The sequence below is a fragment of the Betta splendens genome, chromosome 10 (assembly GCF_900634795.4).
Source record: "Betta splendens chromosome 10, fBetSpl5.4, whole genome shotgun sequence".
NCBI classification, from domain to species: domain Eukaryota; kingdom Metazoa; phylum Chordata; class Actinopteri; order Anabantiformes; family Osphronemidae; genus Betta; species Betta splendens.
In genome coordinates, this window is record NC_040890.2 from 17,938,380 (window position 1) to 17,961,497 (window position 23,118).

Sequence of the window (23,118 nt, forward strand, 5' to 3'; positions counted from 1 at the left end):
ACTTCAAGTAGTGAACATGAAACGATGCTACACTAAATACCAGCATGTGGCACATTAATGCAGGAAGACGCTGAGTTCACAGACGATGCCAGTAAATGTGATGCTTTTTCAGTAAACACAAGGACTCAGGAGATACAGACTCAAAAGATAGAGTTGAAAACCCGACGAAGCTCCTTGTCCATCAAATCTGTGGAGAAATGTTCAGCTGGTTTCATAAATTATAACTTTTATCCAAATCACAGTTGCTTGTTTAAAGGAAAAAATGAACAATTATGCTAAGAAGCAAAAAAAAATCTTCTTGAGCAATACTTTGATCAAAGTCTAGAATAAGTGGAGTATTTTCGCTCTATGTATATGCAGCGACTGCGGTCATTGGCCCAAGTCTAAGCCAAACAAATGTATTTTAGCTGCATCTGACCAGAGAATGTGCTGCCAGCGTCCACCGGCTTCTGTTGGTCACAGCTTGATGCAGCTCTGATCTTTGTCTTCCTCGATGCGTCTTGAATTCTTGTGTTTCACTTGTTTCTGTTTGGAGCAAAAGAACTATTTTTACAGTTGGAGTCATTCGACACTTTACAGTGACAGAGACGTAAACATTAGGCTGAAATTCTTCTACTTGGTGAATCAAATCTCCTCCAGATGTTCATCTTTGGTCCTAAATCCAATAAGAATGAGAGCATTTTTCTGACTTGAGCCTCAGACGTCTCCCTCCTCACACCATCGGCCTGTGTGTTGCCTATACGTCGCCCTGCTGCCATGTGTGATGTGGTTGTGGAGCCTCATTGAGCTTAAGTTTGGAGGAAATGATAGGTTAGTGCGTTTAAATGGGAGCTTTAAGACGGGCCGTAAAGTCGAGGCTTCCTGAAACTCTCTCTCTCTTCGCGATTCCCACTCTTTCCTGTCTCTTAGGTCAGAAGCGCAGCACGAACACAGGAAAGCGTCGTTAAAGCAAAGAATGCGTTTAGGAAAACGTGACTGGAGCGCTTTCACGTGCTCTCGCAGACGCTCAACACTCAGGTGAGCCGGAGCGTCTGCGCTCTGCAGGTCACGTGACGCCTCCTCGTGCGCAGTCCCTCGTCGTCTGTCGCCTCATAAAAAGCCGGAGCGGCCGCGGCGCAGGCAGTCGCTCTGCCTCCTCCCACCAGCATCCGTCCGACACCATGTGGAGCCGGGCCGGCGCTCTGCTGCCGCTGCTGCTCGCCTGCTGCCTCTGGGCCGCCGAGGCTCAGAGCGAGCGCAGACAGTCCATCTGGGAGGAACCCATCGGCTTCAGCACCAAGTCTAGGGACGCCTGCACCATGAGCGTGACGGGCCACAGCCAGTACACCAGGCTGAGGGTGGCGTGCGAGGGCGGCAGGAAGCCGTACTGGTGTGAGTTCGTGGGGAAGCCTCAGACCTGCCGGCCCTACAACAAGAACCCCCGGCACTACTTCGTCCAGCTGATGTGGGGCTTCAGGAAGCGGTCCAACGCCTGCCAGGGCCAGAGGCGGCTCAAGCCTTTCATGTGCAGGAACGCGGGGGACGAGTCCCAAATGGTGTTCGCCTCCGCCTCCTTCTACCCGTCGAGGCCGGGAGCGCGGCCCACGAGGCCTCAGCCCCGTCCGGCTCCCACCAGGCGGGCGTCGGCCCGGCAGGGCCCCCTGAAGACCGCCCAGCTGCCGCCGGCGAGGACCACGCCGGGCCCCACCCCCCCGCCGGCGACGCCCCCCGCGGAGCCCGCGGCCAAGAGGATGGCGCAGCAGTACTGCTGGAGGTCGCTGCAGGGAGTGTGCGCCTACGTGATCGGCGTGTTCCGCCGGGAATGAGTCGGGTGAGTGGGAATGAGCCGGGTGAGTGGGAATGAGTGGGAATGAGTCGGGTGAGTGGGAATGAGTGGGAATGAGTCGGGTGAGTGGGAATGAGTGGGAATGAGTCGGGTGAGTGGGAATGAGTCGGGTGAGTGGGAATGAGTCGGGTGAGTGGGAATGAGTGGGAATGAGTCGGGTGAGTGGAAATGAGTCGGGTGAGTGGAAATGAGTCGGGTGAGTGGGAATGAGCCGAGTGAGTGGGAATGAGTCGGGTGAGTGGAAATGAGTCGGGTGAGTGGGAATGAGTGGGAATGAGTCGGGTGAGTGGGAATGAGTGGGAATGAGTCGGGTGAGTGGGAATGAGCCGGGTGAGTGGGAATGAGTGGGAATGAGTCGGGTGAGTGGGAATGAGTGGGAATGAGTCGGGTGAGTGGAAATGAGTCGGGTGAGTGGAAATGAGTCGGGTGAGTGGGAATGAGTGGGAATGAGTCGGGTGAGTGGGAATGAGTGGGAATGAGTCGGGTGAGTGGGAATGAGCCGAGTGAGTGGGAATGAGTCGGGTGAGTGGGAATGAGTGGGAATCAGTCGGGTGAGTGGGAATGAGTCGGGTGAGTGGGAATGAGTGGGAATGAGTCGGGTGAGTGGGAATGAGTGGGAATGAGTCGGGTGAGTGGGAATGAGCCGAGTGAGTGGGAATGAGTCGGGTGAGTGGGAATGAGTGGGAATGAGTCGGGTGAGTGGGAATGAGTCGGGTGAGTGGGAATGAGTGGGAATGAGTCAGGTGAGTGGGAATGAGCCGAGTGAGTGGGAATGAGTCGGGTGAGTGGGAATAAGTGGGAATCAGTCGGGTGAGTGGGAATGAGTCGGGTGAGTGGGAATGAGTGGGAATGAGTCGGGTGAGTGGGAATGAGTGGGAATGAGTCGGGTGAGTGGGAATGAGCCGAGTGAGTGGGAGTGAGTCGGGTGAGTGGGAATAAGTGGGAATCAGTCGGGTGAGTGGGAATGAGTCGGGTGAGTGGGAATGAGTGGGAATGAGTCGGGTGAGTGGGAATGAGTGGGAATGAGTCGGGTGAGTGGGAATGAGCCGAGTGAGTGGGAATGAGTCGGGTGAGTGGGAATGAGTGGGAATCAGTCGGGTGAGTGGGAATGAGTCGGGTGAGTGGAAATGAGTCGGGTGAGTGGGAATGAGCCGAGTGAGTGGGAATGAGTCGGGTGAGTGGGAATGAGTGGGATTCAGTCGGGTGAGTGGGAATGAGTCGGGTGAGTGGGAATGAGTGGGAATGAGTCGGGTGAGTGGGAATGAGTCGGGTGAGTGGGAATGAGTGGGAATGAGTCGGGTGAGTGGGAATGAGCCGAGTGAGTGGGAATGAGTCGGGTGAGTGGGAATGAGTGGGAATCAGTCGGGTGAGTGGGAATGAGTCGGGTGAGTGGGAATGAGTAGGAATCAGTCGGGTGAGTGGGAATGAGTCGGGTGAGTGGGAATGAGTGGGAATCAGTTGGGTGAGTGGGAATGAGTGGGAATGAGTCGGGTGAGTGGGAATGAGACGGGTGAGTGGGAATGAGTCGGGTAAGTGGGAATGAGTGGGAAAGAACCAGGTGAGTGGGAATGAACCAGGTGAGTGGGAATGAGTGGGAATGAGTCGGGTGAGTGGGAACTCGGCTCCAGGGTTTAAAAGTCACGAGAAGCATGTTACTGTTGCTCAGAGATGCTTTGTTTCATTCATAGATCTCATTCTGATGTGGACAACTTCAAATGTCTGATCAAAGAAGCCCTCGGAGGAAAGAGCATCGTTTTCTATCGCACTCTTGGCAAGACTGAAATGTTTCCTTAAATATTATATTATATTATATATAATATATTCACAAAACAAAGATGGAAAACCTCCTGATTACTCACTAAACATGTATGAAGTGCAGTTTTCACTGGTGAGAAGCTTCTGCAGCCGCAACAGGAAGCTGTCACATATTTGTATTTATAATATCATTGTATTTGTTTATGATTTACCATCAGCACTTCTGGTGGTGAACCATTATATTCTTGAAAAAGACTAATGTCCAAAGTTTAGTCTAAAAGCGATTACGTGACCAGAATCATAAAATTAATGTGAAGATGTTTTGTATGTAAATCAATAAACAGTACTCTTGGTTTCTCTGTGTTTGATCATTTGATTATCGCTATTGACTACTATCATTAACATTACAGTAGCATAGTATTGTAAGTAGTATTGTAACTGTCTAGGGAATTATCTGCCATAACTCACTTGGCCGTTAGATGTCGCTGTTGCTTCATCTTCTGAGAGTTCCAGCTTTAATTAGTCTGACTTTCTCCCTAAAGAAAAGTTGGTGCCTTTCAAGATACTTCAGGTCATTTCATATTTTAGCGCGTTGCACAACCAGACTCTCCAGTGCAGGCTGTGGTTTTTACTGGTCTTATCATAAGATGGTGCATCGAGAGGAAGCTCGATGCCACAAAAACTGGGCTGGTGGTAAAAAATAGTGTTTGTTTACATGCTGCATCTGAACTATAATGGCATGCAGTACAGTATGAGCTGTGTGTGTGTGTTTGTGTGTGTGTGTGTGTGTGTGTGTGTGTGTGTGTGTGTGTGTGTGTGTGTGTGTGTGTGTGTGTGTGTGTGTGTGTGAGGGGGAGGGCTCCTTGTGCAGCAGCTGCTCTACTTGTAGGTGAGACTCCGTTCTCAGGTGTCAGGACTGAAGTTTACTTTGAGAACTTTGGGTAAGTCGTCTCGTTGGTATCAGTCTAATATTATAGGATAGTACAGTGGTAGTGGCTACTTCAGTACCATCTGTCAAACACTTCGTTGTTCCAGTTTCTTGAGCCGATTTTGTATTTGTACCTATATTAAAACATTTCAATTTGTGCTGCTTCACAATTTTATGCAGCTACATTTTTAAAAATTCTGTAACAGGGATTATTATATAGATGAAGAATGTTAAGTTTTATGTATTTTAATCTGCTCCTTGTGTTATATCTGTTTTATTACTGTGAGCAAGTCATTATTTTATCCTTTTCCATGCAACTATATTTATTTAGCTATTTACCGTATTCTGTAAAAACAAGGATTAAAACGCTGTTTATTCCGTTTTAATTAATGCTTATCTTTCAGTTTGTTGTTCGTTCTTTGTAAATCCAATTTGTTTGACATTTTCTTCTACATTATTGCATTTTCTTATCTTTCTTGTGTAAAGCTCTTCAAACTGTTCTGAATTTGCATTACACCAGTTCGGCCTTCAGAAACGTAGGTGTGCCGAGCTTTTTATGGATTTGAGGTCAGGCATCTGAATCCTAAACGATCCCCTGCTTGTTGTGTGTTAGCGTCATGGCTTTCTTCACCAACCTCTCCATCCTGCTGGTGCTGGCTTGTATTTCCCATCAGCTGATGGTGGGAAGCTGTCAGAAGAGTAGTGGACGGAGGGGGCGACGAGTGGGTGGAGGTCAACACAAGGACAGGGCGGCACCGAAGGCCGGTTCTGCTCAGCCCATCGGAGGGAAGCTGCTCACCAAGGACCGGTCCCACTGTGTGTGGGCTGCCTCCGGGCAGGACCTCCTCACCCTCAGAGTCGCCTGCAGGAACGGGGGCGGGAGCTTCAGCTGCGACTACGTGGCCAAGCCGTCCGTCTGTCCACAGTTCGCCTCCGACAGCGACCTGTACTGGAGGCAGATCGCGCGAGCGCTGAGGAAGCGGAGGCGCGTGTGTCGGGGCGGCGCCGAGCTGCTGCGGGCGCCGATGTGCAGAGGAGCCGCCAGAGACGCGCACTTCAGGCTCCGGGAGGCGCCCCACGCTGCACCTCCTGCACCCGGAGCCGGATCCTGTCAGAGCAGCAACAGGAAGCTGGCACAGGAGTTCTGCAGCGACTCCTGGTCCAGCTTCTGCACCTTCTTCTTTACGATGGTGCAGGACTCGGACTGCTGAGAGCTTCCTATTAATGCGTCACTGTAGATGCAAAAGTCAACTTATTACCCTTTACCTTTTGTTTTTTCTACATTCTCTCTTTTCAAACATCAGAATCAGAATAAAAGCCCCATGTTGAAATGCAAACAGCTGGTTTCTTTGTGTAAGTTCATTTAAAGCCATTTGTTTTCTCTCATTTCCTGCTCAGAGCCTCGTCCTGAATAAATATTGAGGTTCTGCTAGAAGCCCTGTTCTGTCGTTTCCCCAACGTGTGCACATTCCTGCCCACAGATTAGATGTTTGAGCACGTCGGGTGCTGACACAGTCCTTTAACCAGAGGGAATGTGATTTTTCAAAGTCGCTAGTCTGCATATTTTGGCACCGACAACCCCCTGAATCCACATTCTCACTGTCAAACAGTCCTGTTGCGCTCAGGGTCCGAGTTCGAGGATCAACCAAAATATGATTCACACCGAACCAAAGGTCTGAGCGCATGTGCCTGCGATGCTGCGTCTGATGAGTGGATGCATCTACATATAGTTTTAGTTTAGTTTTAGTTTAGACACTTCTTATGGTGAAGGAACTGCCTGAACGTGTGAAGAGGCAGAAGTGAGTTCTTTCATCCACTTCACAGCCTCAAGCTGTGCTCTGTGGACCATTTGCTGTTCATCACCTGCTGGACCATAATGCATCACCCACAGCTGAAATCCATCAAGCTCAGGCTCTCAGCAGGATGCATTCTGGGTCATGTAGGAAGTGGCTAGACTGAGCACACTGGAGCAGGAGGAAATTAGAGGCCAGTCACAAACTGGGGGCAGGAATGCAGGTTTCTGTCCCTGAAGCACACATTTTAAACAGCTGCTGCTGAAAACACTCAAACAATTTTCAAGACTGTGAAAAATGAAGCAGGAAAATATTCAAGCTCAGTGAAACAGTAAGATACCATGTCAGTTCTTCATGTAAAGTGTGTGCATGGGATAATTAAATTAAATAATGGTAATAATTTACTCTTGAAAAGTGAACCTAACGGGAATCAAGAGCTCCTCACCAGTGATGCTGCAGACTTTTATCCAGCCTTTCATTTTAAGCCTGGACCCATTTCACGGTCCCCAAGCATTCGCTTCCTGCTGTCACAACAATAACTGTGTCCACTAAACAGACCTGGACCCTGTGCATGGCAGCAGGCAGCGAGCAGGGGTCAGTGACACCCTTTGGTCTTCCATAATTCAGCTTCACAGGATCCTAATTTCTCAGTTTTTGAGTTGAAGCTCTTAGAAAATCTGCATACATGAATAAAACCTTGCAACTGTCGCCTAATCTTGTGGTTTCCGCGTGAGTTTAGAAGCAGAAAGGATTTTCTTGGCTTTGCTTTTGACTCCAACTTACAAATGGGGAAATGGACTTTTCTGATTTGATGTGCAGCGCCGTGTGATCTGGTTATGGAGTCACTGGTCTCACTGGTCTCACTGGTCTCACCGCCTCCTGCTGAGGTCATTCAAACGCTTGCACTTGCTTATTCGCGCCGCTTTTAATCTCCTGGTGCCCGTTCTGGTTCGTGCCTGATCGTCTGTGGACGCTGAGCGGGCTGAGCGGCGCCGTCTCACAGGTGGCCTGACTGCCCGCTGCCCCGGATTGGCTGAGAAATGTGGGCCCGGAGGTGGAACACACCCCAGCACCACTGACACTAAGGAGATTTGAGTGTGAATGGGAATTTGGTTCATAAAGAGCTTTACCTCAGATTACAAAGAAGCAAAGGGAATTATAGAAGAACTACAAATATTGCATTGTTAGCAAGAAATGAGCCCGACAGTGTCAGCGTGTGTTCCAAACATGCAGCAGATGATGGCGACGGGGAAAAGCGGCGCAGTGCTGCGAGTCAACACAAACCACGTTATGTAACCAGACCCAAGTGGGAAAAATAATGCTGCCGCACCCGTTCTGTACCTTGGGAATGAAATGTGACACGGGCGGCTTGTTTACAGCAGCTGTTTCCTGCGGTGGAAATGAGCAGCGAGCGCAGGCCACAGGTGATTTATGCCTCAGAAGGAAACAAGGGCTTCACGCGTCCGTGCTGTGGATGCACAGCTCAGATCAGACAGAAGACGCTGCACAGGCAAAGAACAAGGCCCTGCTTTGGTTTAGTGCGAGTTCATGTGGAGACTGCAGTTCAGCCTCATCCTGAATCACTGTCCACCGACAGTTTTGTCATTTTAAACTTTGCTGCCACCATGTGGCACAGATCCACCAGAGCAGAGTCCCTCCATTGATCCGAGGGGCACCTTTGTTTGACCTCAGAAACGCGTGGAGCCTCTGGATGTGTGGATACGAGTCGATAAATGTCTAATAGTGTCCATTATTTATTGATCGCTGACGGACACGTGGCAGTTCAAGTCCGCATCTCTTCATTTGTAATTCATGAGAGCAGGAGCAATGTCGACATGTAGTGTTTAATAATTCAGCAGCAGGATTGTATTTTCTAAGAAGCATTTAACACGTGTGAGTCACAAATAAGGTGCAACAATAAGTGAGCGTGCGTGAAAAGATGACATCTGCACCGGATTAATCACACGGTCTGATCTCATAAGACAGAATGATAAGTGGGTAATTCACACTAATTCAGTCAATGCCAAAAAAAGTCAAGAAGGAATCAACAAGCCTGGATCGATAATAACATCTCACGTCTGGCTCATCGCTCATCAAACAGCATTAATCATTCCCACCGCAGAGGTAGAGCAGCGCCTTCTGGTAGTCGCCGTCCGTGTCCTCCTGCAGAAACAACAAAAGCAGAAGGATACTGCTCTTCAATTCATTTGCAACGCAAGCATTACACGTTTGTCAACCAGCTGCTTCTGTGTCACTAAAACACCATGAATGAATCCATCGTCAGAGGATGAGGATGAGGAGGGAGGAAGGTGGTGAAAACAAGTGTTTTTCGTCACGTGGGAACGGAGGCAGCGCTGGGAACGCGTCCCGTGTGGGCGACGTGAGACCAGACAGCACAGCTGTAAGACTGGAGCGTTGATGCAAAGACTAAAAGCGGCGGTCGTCCACCATCACCACACCCAGGACGCGCATTTGGATTCAGCTATGCCGACATGAAGCCACGGCTTCTTACACCAACAATGACTGCATAAACTCCACATGACGTGTTTGTGAACTTATGGAATTTAGTGCATTTCACCACATCCTGGTTGATAATGTCATTCATCTGTTGAGCCTCTGGGTTTGTCCTTTGGAGGATGGAAATAGCGCGTCACTGTGGGAACATCTGGCCCCAGGAGAATGGATTAATTCAGCTTGAGCGGTGAAAAGCCGAGGAGCAGTGTCACTGCGCTGAACGTGGCATTTAAAGTTAATCGCTGATCTCCACTCCATCGCTGCACTGACATGAATGGTGCCAAAGCGGCACAGTGGGAGGCCAGCTGGTGCTGCAAAGGCATGTGGAGCATCAGGAGGAGACGGTCGGCCCATGCGCTTGCGGCTCCTCCTGTGCTGCAGCAGCAGAAACGTGAGGAGGCCACTTCCGTGTGAGCGCTACCTGGATGGTGGTGTAGAGAGACGCGCCGTACTTCTGCTTGAAGCAGGCCCTGATGTCCAGCATGTCCACCTCGCTCCTCGACACCATTATCCTCATCAGGGTGCCGTCATCGGTTCCGGCTCTCTAAACGCAAACGTGCATAAACTCAGCTGAGGCGGAGGAACACAGAGTCAGCGTCACAGCGACAGACACCCACCCTCATAGATTTATACAGGCCTTCGGCAAAGTATCCTGGGACGCTCCGGGCACATTTGGCTGTGGGCGAATGAAAATGCGGCCACTAGCGTGAAACCTTCACAATAAAAGCATGATCCAGGTGATCCTAGCATGAGTGGCCTTACCCACAGCTAGCAGCAGGTTCTCCAGGTTCCCGGTGGTCTCGCCTGTGATGCTGTCCTCGATGTCGGAGCCAGAGAGCTTCTTGTAGACGTCAAACACTGGAGAAGAGAAGCAGCGTTCACTCTACGGCGGAATCATATCAAACCTCATCATGGTTAGGACAAATACAGTAGATGTTTGGTTGAGTCCGTGGATGCTTCTGTTCTTTACTCATCTATCGAACCGTATATAGACATCACTGGTTTTAATGTGGCTGAAACAGCTCTGCATCAAACGCCAGGTCTCTGCTTGCGTCTGAATCCAAGCACTTCAATTTTTCAGCATGTTGTGTTCATTTGAACACAACACTGAAACCTCCTCCTCCGCTCTGTGCAGTGAGCGCTTCGGCCCCTCGGCGACGCCACTGGGCTGCAGCTCGTCTTCCTCTCCGCGGGGGCTCGCGGCATTTCACACTTTGAACCGTGATTATTATGTGAACGCTTTATCGTCCTCTGTCACGGCCGCCGCAGACGCGCTGGCGCCGACAGCCTCTCACCTCTTCTGAGATGCTCGGCGCTGCGGTTGCCAAGGATTGTGATGAATTTTTCCTCATCTGTGCCAAACTTGCCCTCACCAGCAGCGTACAAGTCCTGCAACAGCAAAGACACACTCCTGCACAGCCGCTCTGCGATGACAGTGAAGAGGAAGGAGCCAAAGCACCAGAAGAACGGCCTGTCTGTGTCTGTGACATGCAGGATGCACTAAAGCTCAGTTATGTTCAAGCTCAATATTGGTAACGGGGTTCATAATAAACCATATATTCTCATCCTGAAGGTTAATATCTGTTACTTGATTTATTTTATTGATCGTTATTGATCTTTCCCTTCTGTGAACTTTTATGAGCAGGCCAAGAACGTGATCAAAACATGCTGACATTTAAAAGACTGGGGAAATCGGATTCGAGGGTCACTGACCTCATCTTATACTGAATCCACTGTAATATACAAATCTTATATGAATATTTGAATTTCCTGTGATCCGGTTCCACACACACACCTTTATTTTCAGGTGTGGACTGATGTGCTTCATACCTTAGCGTCTTTCTCGATGGCTTCCTCGTCCACTCCCTCCTCCCTGCTCCCCTGCAGAGGTGGACAGATAGAAGACATAAGTCCATGTAGATGAAAACACTGGCAGCTTAGAGCCCCTCCCCACCAGCGTCAACCCCCGGAGGTTGGAGTAAAGGCCCCAGAACCACTCATTACAAACAGGCCGGTGCTGCCGTGCCGTCGCCGTCCCTCCTCGGCCCCCACCCACAACTGAAGCTCTCATGAGCGTGTTATGGCGTCACCAGTTATCAGCAGACAAGTCTGCGGCAGCGCCGTCTCTACCTGCAGCAGGATCACCAGCAGTTTCTGATAGTTCCCGGAGGTGTCACTGCAGATATCTTTCTCCAACTTGCCGCCAAACTCTGCAGGAAAGAAGAGGAGAGGGAAGGAGGATTGCTTACACCTGCTGTCATGCTAGTCGCTAATGGTTGCAATCGACCCAAGTGGGCTGTCCCTCGTTATGCATGAGGAGCTCTGACAGGAGAGATTTGATTAGCTGGGCATCAGCTAGGCCTTCTCCTCTGCCCAGATCCTCCTCTCATACGCTTTTCCATTGTGTGCTGCAATTTAAAGCTGGTGTTTTAGTTACACTCGTATTAGGACATGCAGGTGTGGGTATTAATTACCTAATGACAGGAAACATGCACGGCAATGGAGAAGGTGCATGTGCATTGGCGGTTTTGTCTTACAGTTTACATAGAAAATAAAACGGAACCTAAACCCGTTTACTGAGGTTCTGCTGCATTACGTGATTTGCATTCATTCATTCAGAGCAAAAACAAGTAAACAAACTCAATCTGAGGCGGTTTTCAGTCAAATCAGGCTCCGAGTTCATCAACAAATCGATTTGCACCACTCGCTGACTAATTAATGTGCTTCGAGCAAACTGCACAGAACCGCTGGCAGACATGTGAAAGCATTAAGAAACTAATGTTCTTAAATATGTTAAAACATAAAAAGGTTCATTCCTTAACTAAACGCTTCTTATTCAGACTCACCTTTCTTGTAGACTTTGGTCATTTCTTTTAGCTGCTCACCGGACCTGGAGGCCAGGATCTCAATCAGCACCTCGTCATCAGTCCCAGCGCCCTGAGATCCAAACACAAAGCTTTGCAACAGTTCCTTCTTTAAGGAGTGAATCGGCTGAAGAAGCCAGTAGAAACAGGTAAGAACTGACCCAAGAAGTCGAACACAGAGGAAGGGTGCGTTCAGGGAACAAATGGGTTCAGGGCTAATTAGCTGAGATTCCCTCGCCTTTGGCGTAATTAACCCTGTGCTTTAAATGTGCTAACAGCAGCTGCTGTGCCTTTACATTGATTGAACATTTCACTGGTAATAAAATGTAAATGTGTTTGACAACAATGAGGACAAATGGAGAAGCAGCAGCATCAAACTGATCCAGGGACAGCTGATCCAGCTGATGGTGGATGGTGCATTGTACTAGGTTCTTGGATGACGGGACAGGACTGATGCTGGAGGTTGCTCTTATTGTTGTTCAGTAGCAGCAGCTGCAGGAATAATGCTGTGACTTCAGTCAGTCACAGTGACAATACCCTGACTCTGGATCAGTATTGTGCACGCGGCAGAATAAAACTCAATTAATCCTTTGTGCATGAAATTAATTGTTTTGTTTTCTTCTTGTCTTTGTTTCCAGTTGTAGCGATGAAAGCTGCACACAAAGCTGAGGAACCAGCGTGAGGCCTCGTCAGCTTCATTATTTGGCCAATGAGTCAGCAAACAGCTACTTAATTACACACACAGCACACATTAGCAGTCACCTGGAGGCTGCTCATTTAAAATCCCACTGTACATTCACTCTTTGAGGTTCAGGTTTATTGTCCACCAGCTCCTCTTTACATGTGAATATGCTTTGAATTTGCTTCACAGGCCAAATGTATCCGAAACGTCTGAAGGTGAAAATGTCTTGAAAAAACGACATGACTGGAAGCTACTCGATGTGATGGAATCCTGTCACAGAGATTAACGGTCCAGATGTTAGCCAGGAGGCACGTTTTAGTGATGCTGCTGCTCCAGATGGTAACAAACCAATTGGGCCTTTGTTTTAAATGGCAAATCAACGTGAAAATACGCCTTTCTCATGGCACACATTTAAAACTGCCACTCAGCTTGGACTCAGTGAGAGTGATGGCTGAATTCCACATGGTGTCAGTGCCAGAGCTATTGTGCATGCTGGTTCATTGGCAAGGCAGGAATAGAAGCGTTGCCTCATCGCTGTTATTAGACATTCAACGTTGGAACGTCTTCAATAATTAAAAATGTCACAGTGTCCCCTGAAACATTTGACTAGTTTGCATATAAGCATTGTACTAATAGGTTTGCGTGTAGTTAGTCACCTTGAGAGCTTTGTGCAGTTGTGTAGCGTCATACAAGGCGGCCGGGGTCATCAAGGCCACGATCAGACTCTCAAACAGCCCCCCGAGCTCCGATTTCAGAGCACTGACCAAATCCTGTGGATGAAGAGTGGGAACAAGGACGAAAGGATCAAGTAAAGAAACAGACAGATGAACAAGCTAACTACGCTAATTACTCAGGTCGCTTAAAGTCAGGTGAGCAAACAAACGAGAGCGAGGACCCACAGGGACAAGATGGCGCTAGTAATTATTAATTTAATTAGGGAATATAATAATAACTAATGATCACTGCTTAGCAGGAATCCAAATCTAACACAAAACATTCAAACGGAAATTCACTGATATGCAACTTATCACAAGCTAATGATAAACAAAGGATAGAACAAAGAAAGGAGCAAGGACAGATAACAGAACAGGTGAAACTAATTACACAAACAGGAAGTGACATCACAAAAAAAGACGGGCCTGAGACCAAAAGCAGAGCCTCCAGCAGGAAGTGTGTGGAACACAGTGAGCTGTGGTCAGGTTCAAACCTACAGTCAACAAGAAACATGTGAGGAAGAACAGGGATCATCTGATAAAAGCAGAGAAGCCACAGGAGTTGTTCAGTATTTCTTTAAACAACCAATTAATCACTGTGCACATACAGTTTAATCCACACACGCTGGGAGCAAAGGTGCGTGTGCAACACCGTCAGATCCACAGTCTCAGGCCGATCGAACAGAAAGGCCTTTTACATAATTCATCTCCACTTTAAATGCTTCCAATCTCCTGTTTCATTATTTCAGACCTGTTAAGAAACAGGCGATTTCCATAAAACCAGTGTGAAGAGGAGCAGGAGAGAGAAGCTGCAGCGAATCTCGTCAGTGTCTGCGACGCTGCCGGAGCTCAAGCTTTCGGCTGCAAGTCGGCGTTCGTTACCGCAAATGAGCCGTTTAAGGCAGTTATTAGGTTTTAGAACATGTAATAAAAACACAGCGTCAGAGTGATAAAAGCAAACGGAGCCGATCGGCGGCTCATTTTGATAAAGCACCTGAAAACGCTGAGATCAATTTGGCGTCTGCTCTGTGATTTTGGTCTCAAGCTTCTTTATCTATTTATACTTCAGGCTGCAATTACATTTGGCAAAATGCGTTTCAATAATCTCCACAGAAAGCAAATTAACGCGCTGCTTTCAGTCCAGAGGTGGCCATAAAATAAAATAGAGCTGGAGGAGGAGGAGAGCGTGAGGAGACGGCCTCTGCTGGGATGGTTTTCTGCAGAAGCAAATATCAACTGCCCTGTGATGTTCATGAGTGAATGAGGGACCAGCTGCAAGTAAACCTTAATAAACGTACCCTCAGACCGGACCCTTAGACCGGAGCCTCAAACCAGCACGTATCAGTCTGTGGACAGTTCGTACCGGTCTGGCCCGGTTTGTACTGGTCTGTGGCCCGGTTCGTACTGGTCTGTGGCCTGGTTCGTACTCGTCTGTGACCCGGTTCGTACCAGTCTGGCCCGGTTCGTACCAGTGTGTGGCCCGGTTTTATTACCAGTCTGGCCCAGTTCGTACCAGTCTGGCCTGGTTCGTACCAGTGTGTGGCCCGGTTCGTACCAGTCTGGCCCAGTTCATACTGGTCTGTGGCCTGGTTCGTACCAGTCTGGCCCGGTTCGTAGCAGTCTGGCCCGGTTCCTTACCTTCCCATGAGCCTTTTTATACGCCGCCTTAACCTCCTGCCGCTGGTCGTTGCTGCGTGCCGTCAGAAGCATCAGGATCGCGTCCTCGTCCGTACCTGCGTCACAAACCAGCACAGCGTGAACGTGCACGTCTCCACCATAAAAACAGCCTCGTGCCTGGATTCACACACACCGGTGAAGACAACTGTTTATTAGAGGAGAGTTTCCAGCTTTGAAAGGAGGAACATAGATAAAGAGGCTGTAGCTCGCTGTTTGAGAGCCAAAATATTAAATCAAGGTAAAAATTTCCCAAAGCCCTGCGGATGTGAGATATTGTTTGAGTTACAGGCTGCACAGCCGAGCGAGCGACAGACAGGAGGCAAACGGAAAAAGATGCTGGTTATATTTAGCAGGGAAGCAGTCGTTGTAATTGGTGCATAGTACATGCAGCTACTCTCCTGTAGCACATGATTACTACAGGCATACACTATGTGGGCCCGTTAATTTATACTAATGACAGCGGTGTGTGTGTGTGTGTGTGTGTGTGTGTGTGTGTGTGTGTGAGGGGGGGGGCTCTGATTGCACTAACTTCCCATCTTAGGGCCTGTATGTTCAGTTAAATTCAAGTTGCCTAGTTTTAAAACTGAGCACTGATGCTTTTAAGGCAGAGCGTAGAAGTAGAGCAGCAGGACAGGACTGCTCATCTACAGCCGCTCAGGTTTCCGCTGACGCTTTGTGACACCTGCTGCACAAACAGAAGCTCGTGCCGCGACCTCATCACTTTACAGACGGCGATGGGAGCTGACGGCCTCTGACGTGTGTGTGTGGGGGGGGCACAGTCTGCAGCCCCACACACCAATCTGTGTGTCTGAGTCTCCACATGTGGCTCAGCCAAAGCTCGGAGCTCATCTCTGTAAGAAGAAGCCTGAACACGACGAGACCAGCGCAGATACTTTGCATCTGATCGCATGGAACATTTTCAGCTGTGTGGATTCTGCTTCATAAATATGTAGAATGTGAATAAGAGATTTTTGTTTCCACTTATTCTTTGCTAAATCCTCCCTGACATTAATCTATAGCACCTCTAACGTTTAAAGGGTAAAGCTCCTATAATCACATCAGACTGTTTACCAGCCTGCTCTGTTTCCATCCTATGGGCTTTTTCATTATTCTAACTTTGTTTGGCCCCGGACTTGTTTGTGCTTCGGCAGGAGCTCATTACTGTGTTTGCAGAAGACTGGGCTTAGAATTGTGACATGTTTTCCGTATTTTAGTTATAAACTTTCAAACCTTCGCTTCCTCGCCTCCAATTAGGCCAAAAAAACTCCTGGAAAGTACAATTAGTTGCTTTGCGACTTGCAAAGGTTGCGCCGATTTTTGACCCAGAGCAGAAGCGAATGCCTCAGTGACAGCGGCGCTATCACTGGGTTTTAATGGGAAGAAGCCATTAGACAACGATCTGTCGCTCGAGAGAAAGTGATGATGAGCAACCGTGTCATAATTACATTCTATATCAGCTATAAAGCAGTCATCCTGCTTCATAGCTGATACTGTAGATTACAGATTGACTGACCGATTCCTTTCATGGCCTTATGAAGGACCTCAGCATCGTGTTTAGCGTTGAAGTGGACGAAGGGTCTGACGCTGCCTCTGTACGTCTGTGGGGACAGAGACACAGGTTAGCAGGTTAGCATCTTTAGCAGGTTAGGCGGTTAGCAGGTTAGCGTCTTTAGCATCTTTAGCAGCTTTAGCAGGTTAGCAGCTTTGGCAGGTTAGCAGGTTTAGCAGGTTAGCAGCTTTAGCAGCTTTAGCAGCTTTAGCAGGTTAGCAGCTTTAGCAGGTTAGCGGCTTTAGCAGATTAGCAGCTTTAGCAGCTTTAGCAGGTTAACAGCTTTAGCCGGTTAGCAGCTTTAGCAGGTTAGCAGGTTAGCGGCTTTAGCAGGTTAGCAGCTTTAGCAGCTTTAGCAGGTTAACAGCTTTAACAGGTTAGCAGGTTTAGCAGGTTAGCAGGTTAGCAGCTTTAGCAGGTTAGCAGCTTTAGCAGGTTAGCAGCTTTCCATCCATCGGCCTCTTCTCACGAGCAGCTCCGGGTCCGTTCCGCTGCCTGTGCAGCTCCGCTTAACCACATTCTGCCGTATTGAGCTTTATAGTCTGACGGTGCCTTTGATTTGTGTCTCTCCCATTTTCTTTGCACTTTATTACTTTAATTACACCATTTGCACTTAAAAGCAGAGAATTAGGGGCGAGAGTCAGTTGAAAAGACCATTTCAGCTGCGAATGCACGATGTAATTTCCCTCTGTGACAAGAATAAAACTCCAGCATGAAAACCTGAGTGCTTCATTTTCTTTTGTATAAAACATTTAATATATTAAAAAGTTCTGCAGCTAAAACATGAAAAATGATCTTGGGTTAAATGTTTATCCAAAGTCTGAGGGAGATACTGACCTGAACTGGAGACAACTGCTGCTTTGTGTCTGGGCTCATTTGAAAAATGTGCATTGTCTTTGTTTCTGCAGCGATTGCTCTCCGTGGAAAACATCATTTGTGGAAAAGGCTGTAAAAAGCATCTGGCTCCGCTGCAGCCTCGCTTCAGAACTCAGGTGGGAGTGGATGGATGCGGTCCACTCGCCTCCCAGTCAAGGTTTCTGTTTACGCCTTCTTTTGTGGCTCATTTGTTTTCAGGCAGACTAAACCAACAGCCTCTTCCTGCGTTCGAGGATGTTTACCCTGAAGTGCCACTGCTTGATCCTGCTGCGTGCGAGGAACCGGCTTCTCCAATTCACATTCACTGCTGATCCACGGCTTATTCCTGTTTTTATTGCTTGCATTAATCTACAGACGTCAGTGATTGGAACGGTTTTCTCCGTATCTTCTGCTTCGCTTCGCTGACTCTCATGTTTCTGGATTTCTAATCACAGACTTAAACTGCTCGCGGCCAAACTCCCTTTGCTCGTGACTTTTCCACAGATCTAATTGAAGACATACTAATAATGCTAACGATGGGGTCTCACGTCGATGAGCGAGTCTGAACTCATCATCAAACAGTCAAAGACGGCCACATTTACTAGAAACGCGTCTTCTCATTCCCCACGAACTGAATGAATGTGTTTAATCTGGGGCTCAGGCTCTACGTGACTCTCTGACGCCTTGTGAGTCCTGCGGTGGCAATAAAGAGCTGACAGTAAAACGGCCAAGCTGCTCAGAGGTGACATGACGTCACCTCTGCCCAGACAAGCAGTCGAATCCAACTGTGTGTGTGTGTGTGTGTGTGTGTGTGTGTGTGTGTGTGTGTGTGTGTGTGTGTGTGTGTGTGTGTGTGTGTGTGCCTTTGCTGTAAATCTGTCTACAGTCTCACACGGAGCATGTTTGAACAGCAGTTTACCGATGGTGGCCATGACAGACAGGGGTCAAAGGTTAATACTGACACCGGTGGTCCAGGCCCCGAGAGCAGGACAATACTTGAACACGGAGTCAAACCTTCATGCAAATCTGATGGATGTTATAAATCTGATGGTTATTATAAATCTGATGGACATTATAAATGAGCATCCACACCTCAGTGTCTGTGTCCGGGGTCCATGTTATTTTTTTGTAAAAGAATCAGTCCAAGTGGCATCTTTTATCTCCCGGCCGCCTGATGATGAAACTTTAACCCCGTGAGGACACAATAGACGCTCACACCTGTAATTTCCATGCAATCCAATACGTCAGCGATTCGCCCACCGTCATCCGCTGAAACTGAATTCTGCAGCATCAAACTGTGAGGATAAAATAAAATCTAGGGTATCAGATGGAGCCGCTGCGTCTCTTTTCTCATCAGTGTGAGGACACAGCAGAGCCGGAATAATGTTTTACTAATGAGCGCAGAAAGCCGTTACAGCCAACTAACGACGGCAGAATGTGCTGAAGCAACAAAGCAGGTGGAATGAATAACGGGCAAATTTAGGATTTAGTCAAAGGAGGCTTTAATTAAATCTATGAAGCAAAAGCAATTCAAAGGCGGGAGCCGGCGGTTATTTATGGTGCGCATTGTTCATGACTGCTCACGCGCTCAGGGTCTCGCTGTGACCTTTCAGGACTTAAAGCACCTCATTACACGTTGGTCCTGTGGCTCAAAGCTCGGAGTCATTTACTAACTATGAGCCAAACAGGAAGTTCTCACAGCACGTCATATTTTGATTATATTTGTTTTCACAAAGCCTAAATAATGAAAGGAAAACACTTACCATTGTTTTGCTGATGATCAACAGGTAAACTGGAAATTAAGCAGAACAAAGAATGTTGACGAAAACACACCGAGTGAGTGTTTGATGAAGTTCTCTCTCAGAATCTGTGAACGGTTTCTTACCAGCCGGTGTGGACCTCGCTCACGCGCTTCACAGCTGACGTGAGGATGCGCTACGAGCTTTTTATACTTCAAAGCTAAACCTCCTCCGGGCGCATCAGAGGCGTCACGGGGGAAAACGGGACACGCGCCCTCACCTGGACGCCGTCTTGTCTTTCGCTCAGCGTCAGTCAAACGGGACAACGTGACCTGAACGCAGCCGCCTGTGAGGGACAACGTCGGCCCCAATTCACCACATACCGTGGCTTTGTGTGAGAACAGGAAATCATTGTGCTTCATGAAGAAATTCTCATATACTCAATTTTACATAATGAAAAAGGTTTCCACATAGATGAATGTAAATTACCGCCCCTGAAGGTTTGAGATGAGGTTTATTGTAAATGATAATTCAGATCAAAGAGTGGGAAGCAAAAACCCAAAGGGCAAACACGCAGATGTGCTATTGTCTTCATTTTAATTAAAACCCATCCAATATGCATCAACAAAATCATTATCTTATCATCTTTGCACTTTTGTGATCAAATCTAAATGCGATTAGTTATATGACACCACGTTTCATACGTCAATGTGTCGAGGTGAGAAATCCCTCTAATGTCACGAATTCACGAGTCCTTTAAACAAATCATTTTGAAGTTAGATTTAATTTAACACGATTTTAATGAGGTATCATTCACTCTGTGGCTCGTGCTTGACATTTGTGAGGACGTTTCAGGGGATAGTCGGTCTGACGCGAGCGTGTGATCAGGAGACGGACGGGAGACGCCCGGCGGCTGATACGAGCGGAGGGATCCGCCGAGCGGAGCGCTCACCTGTCATTACTGCGCCTCTCGCCGCCGCAAACCTTAATTAATGGAAGCAAGATGAGGAGCGCGCGAGCGTCGCCTTGGAGGAGATCCGGTTGGGCGGTCTATCAGCGAGCCAGCCTTCACTGAGTGGCCAGCAATATACTCATCAGATTAAATGGGGATTTCACATAATCCAGATCTGACAGTGACAGTCAGGTCCCTCCTTCCTCCTTCATCTCCTCCCCTCCTTTCCTAACATGCCTCCTCCATCCTTGATTCCTATCTGCTTCTTTCCCTCGGCCCTTTGTCTCCCACCACCGTCTCCTTCAGTGTGTTGAATGCTTGCCAGACACTCTATGAGGCGAGCAGCCCTAAAGCCTTGAATCTGGGGACAAAGACTAATCAGAGTAATTAGTTTCGAGCCTTATTAACTGAATCTCCTCAGATTTCTCATCTCTTGTCAGAGCTCGGCCACGTTTCCTGTTTTCGCCTCTGCTTTTAGACTCTGGTTCTTGATCGACAGCGCGCCTGGAAACTTTGTCCGCGTGTTCAGCAACTGAAAGCGACTCACGCATTACTGTAAAACGCAACCTTTGCCACGGCAGCAAATTGCTTTCCGCAACTAACAATCAAAGTCCAATTTAAAGAGGCACTTAGAGGAGGTCCGCTGGCATGTTACACTAATGGAGGCAGACTGCGCTGCGGATGCTGCGCGCCGAAAATAAGCAGAGACGTCTCTGCACGACGGGAAATGCGGAGGAGCACGCGCTGGAGATGCACCAGCGGTGTCGGGCTTTTCATGCGTCCATTCATTCCTCCCACGGTCCACAGACGCGCAGCTACTGTGGGCTGAGGTCATTTGCGGCTGCCCGTGGACCTTGGCTGTCCACCGGTGACATCTCCACCCCCTCCGCCTCTGGGGACAATGGGAGGACGGAGGCAGGGGACTTGAGCCCGCGTGGTGTGAGTTGCAGCTCTACGGTCCAGATCCGTCCGTTTCAGCCTCAATTAAGTTCTGAAAGCACCTGTTGCCACGCGCCCGCTGCGCTTCACGGTGCGAGTCAGCTGCGTGACACCGGAGTCCACAGCTGACGCCGCGGATCCCTCCGAACGTCCCCGCGTGGCCATTTTAAAATCGGTGAGCGACTTGAATCCAGGAGTGCTGGGGCTCAGCCTGGCACAGAGACGCGCACACTTCAATTCACCAGGTGCCGACTGGCAGCTGATACGCTCCGTTATGAGCCATCGGGTCTCCCCTGCCACGTTCGCTGTCCTATTCTGCACTGAGGAAATTACCAGCTGCATATGGCTCCATCGCAACCATAATATCTGGGCTAATGGAGCCTCCAGGAGCGTCCGGAGCCATAATCAACACGTCATAATATTGTGTGTGGCTTCATGAGGCTGTGTGACTCCAACATGTGCCTCTTCTTGTCCGCAGCCATGTTAATAGTTTCTACTGGTTCCACTGTGGCCCCGTTGATGTGTCTGTGGAGCTCCCTGCAACATCAGCACCGCTCACTGTCAAACAGCATTATTTAAAGGCAGTGAAGCACCTTCACCTTCACTTTGTGACTAATCATGAGCAAAATTAGGAGCCATGAAAGTGAACAAGCATGATTCCATAAAAGCTTGACTGCTGTTTATGTTTTATAGGAGAAGGTACAAAACCTTCAATAAATTAGCTGCAAATGTCTTTGCCACACAATAAAAGCAGCAGGAACCTAAAGTAGATGCAGACCATTCTTTTTATTCATAGCTGTTTATCTTAAGGCTTCCTTCATTTCTGTACATGTCCTGCGTTTACATATTCTGTGTTCAGACGACGAGCAGCACGTTGTGTGACCACTAGTTTCCGGCTCCAGATGAAGAACACGCCGTCACGTTGTCAGACTTCATTTATCTCCGGTGCAGGGGTCTGGCGAAGAGCAGCATATACGCAAACGTCTGCCAGATTGAAATAACCTGTGGGTGAACGTGTTCAAGAGGAATCCCTCGTGACTGAAAAAAGGCTTGTACTCAAACAGACTGTTCCAACGGCCTTGAGAAAATGTTTAAAGAAACAGTTCAAGGTTTTGGGAAACATGAAGAATGAAATCTGACCCCTTCACCTTTTGCGCCACGGACCTGATATCATTTCTACGAACGAGGCCAGCTGCATCGTTCTGGCTTTAATTTCCCAGAGGATGTGTCTAGAACTTGACTGGAATTAATATTGACTGTAGATACTTTGCAGACCTAAACCCTGTGGAACATGGTGGTGCGAGAGCGGAGGAGGCTCTCAGGCTCCTCCATCCAAACTGACACTGAGTGAGCAGATCTGTCAGTGAGAACGACCACCTCCAGCTGTGAGGAAACTTATTCAGGGAGACTTTAATTGCTGTCAAAGGGGCTTCAGCAGCAAATGGAGATTTAAAGGTCTGGATACTGGTGAAAGTGAGAGCTTTTGTTTTTTGTACTGACCGTGTCCAGATGTTTCTGTAAACAAGCTGCCATTTTGCCATTGTTTTTTTCTTTTTCACAGCTAATGGATTTTTCCTCTACAGAAGCTGTTTACACCCTCTCCCTGAGCAACGCTGAGGCATCACGTGGCATCGACACCCTGTGCTGCTTGTGTTGCGTCACTGTTTTTAGGAAATCAGCTGTCGAGGTGTAATGAATGCGCTTGGAGCGAGATGGGCAGCGTTTCCTCTCAGGCGGCTCCGACGGAGGCGGCCTGGTGGCGTCTGATTGAAGGAGAAGGCGAAACCCATTAGGAGTTGGATTTCGTCACGCCAAATGAAAAATGTCCAACTGTAATAATAGCTGGGGTGTGTTAAACAGCATGACGCCTGCCGGCTCCTCTACTTGATATTAGGCTTTTGCCTCAAGGGTATCACATAGTTTGTCTCCTGACGGACAACAGGCACATGCTTCATATCCTCTACGCCAATTCGACAATGAGATGAGAGGGGTGCAAATTGCCCTCCTGAATGCATCGCTTTAATCAGCACGAATCAAGATGCAGATTTAATCTTGCCTTCAGCTTTTTCCTCTAATCCAGTTGTTTCCGATCAGCTGTGCACATGTATCAGAGATTACGACATTTGTTGGATAAGATTTGCAATTAATAATTACTCAAAAGGTTTTTACTCTTGTATGAAGAACAAAAGCATAGCAGCACATTACATTAAAGAACAGACAGCGTCTTCTATGAACAAAAGCATCGGCTTTTATTATTTTGTGGAGCAACATCAGCATTTGAGTCCAAAACAAATTAGTTTCTAAAGTCATTTTCTTACATGGATCTGCAAAGG

The 23,118-nt window shown here is 48.2% G+C and overlaps 3 protein-coding genes across 4 annotated transcripts; 2 read left to right on the forward strand and 1 right to left on the reverse strand.

The window, feature by feature from the left end:
* The first annotated feature begins 911 nt into the window (after positions 1–911).
* Positions 912–3,935, forward strand: fgfbp2a (fibroblast growth factor binding protein 2a). The gene is made up of 2 exons (XM_029166085.3): positions 912–1,810; positions 3,514–3,935. The coding sequence occupies exon 1, from the start codon at positions 1,161–1,163 to the stop codon at positions 1,803–1,805; it is 645 nt and encodes a 214-aa protein (XP_029021918.1). The 5' UTR covers positions 912–1,160; the 3' UTR covers positions 1,806–1,810; positions 3,514–3,935.
* A 133-nt stretch (positions 3,936–4,068) lies between these two features.
* fgfbp1a (fibroblast growth factor binding protein 1a) lies at positions 4,069–5,857 on the forward strand. Its single transcript, XM_029165407.3, has 2 exons — positions 4,069–4,521; positions 5,122–5,857. The coding sequence occupies exon 2, from the start codon at positions 5,126–5,128 to the stop codon at positions 5,717–5,719; it is 594 nt and encodes a 197-aa protein (XP_029021240.1). The 5' UTR covers positions 4,069–4,521; positions 5,122–5,125; the 3' UTR covers positions 5,720–5,857.
* Positions 5,858–8,131: 2,274 nt separating this feature from the next.
* anxa5a (annexin A5a) lies at positions 8,132–19,055 on the reverse strand. Of its 2 annotated transcripts, XM_029166068.3 has the most exons (13): positions 19,041–19,055; positions 18,919–18,947; positions 16,265–16,349; positions 14,713–14,807; positions 13,018–13,131; positions 11,662–11,752; positions 10,946–11,025; positions 10,646–10,696; positions 10,111–10,204; positions 9,578–9,673; positions 9,433–9,491; positions 9,237–9,359; positions 8,132–8,464 (listed from the first exon to the last, which is right to left on the reverse strand). In XM_029166068.3, exons 2-13 carry the CDS (start codon positions 18,919–18,921, stop codon positions 8,405–8,407), a joined length of 951 nt encoding a protein of 316 aa, XP_029021901.1. In that variant the 5' UTR covers positions 18,922–18,947; positions 19,041–19,055; the 3' UTR covers positions 8,132–8,404. The 2 variants fall into 2 exon arrangements, with proteins under 2 accessions (XP_029021901.1, XP_029021900.1); XM_029166067.3 differs by lacking the exons at positions 18,919–18,947; positions 19,041–19,055 and adding an exon at positions 17,138–17,335.
* Between the last annotated feature and the right edge of the window lie 4,063 nt (positions 19,056–23,118).

Coding starts and splice junctions, on each gene's coding strand:
- fgfbp2a (XM_029166085.3), top strand. CDS start 1,161: ATGTGGAGCCGGGCCGGCGCTCTGCTGCCGCTGCTGCTCGCCTGCTGC.
- fgfbp1a (XM_029165407.3), top strand. CDS start 5,126: ATGGCTTTCTTCACCAACCTCTCCATCCTGCTGGTGCTGGCTTGTATT.
- anxa5a (XM_029166067.3), bottom strand. CDS start 17,191: ATGCACATTTTTCAAATGAGCCCAGACACAAAGCAGCAGTTGTCTCCA. Junction 16,350..17,137: donor AGCAGTTGTCTCCAGTTCAG/GTCAGTATCTCC, acceptor CTGTCCCCACAG/ACGTACAGAGGCAGCGTCAG. Junction 9,674..10,110: donor CGCCGAGCATCTCAGAAGAG/GTGAGAGGCTGT, acceptor TCTCTTCTCCAG/TGTTTGACGTCTACAAGAAG.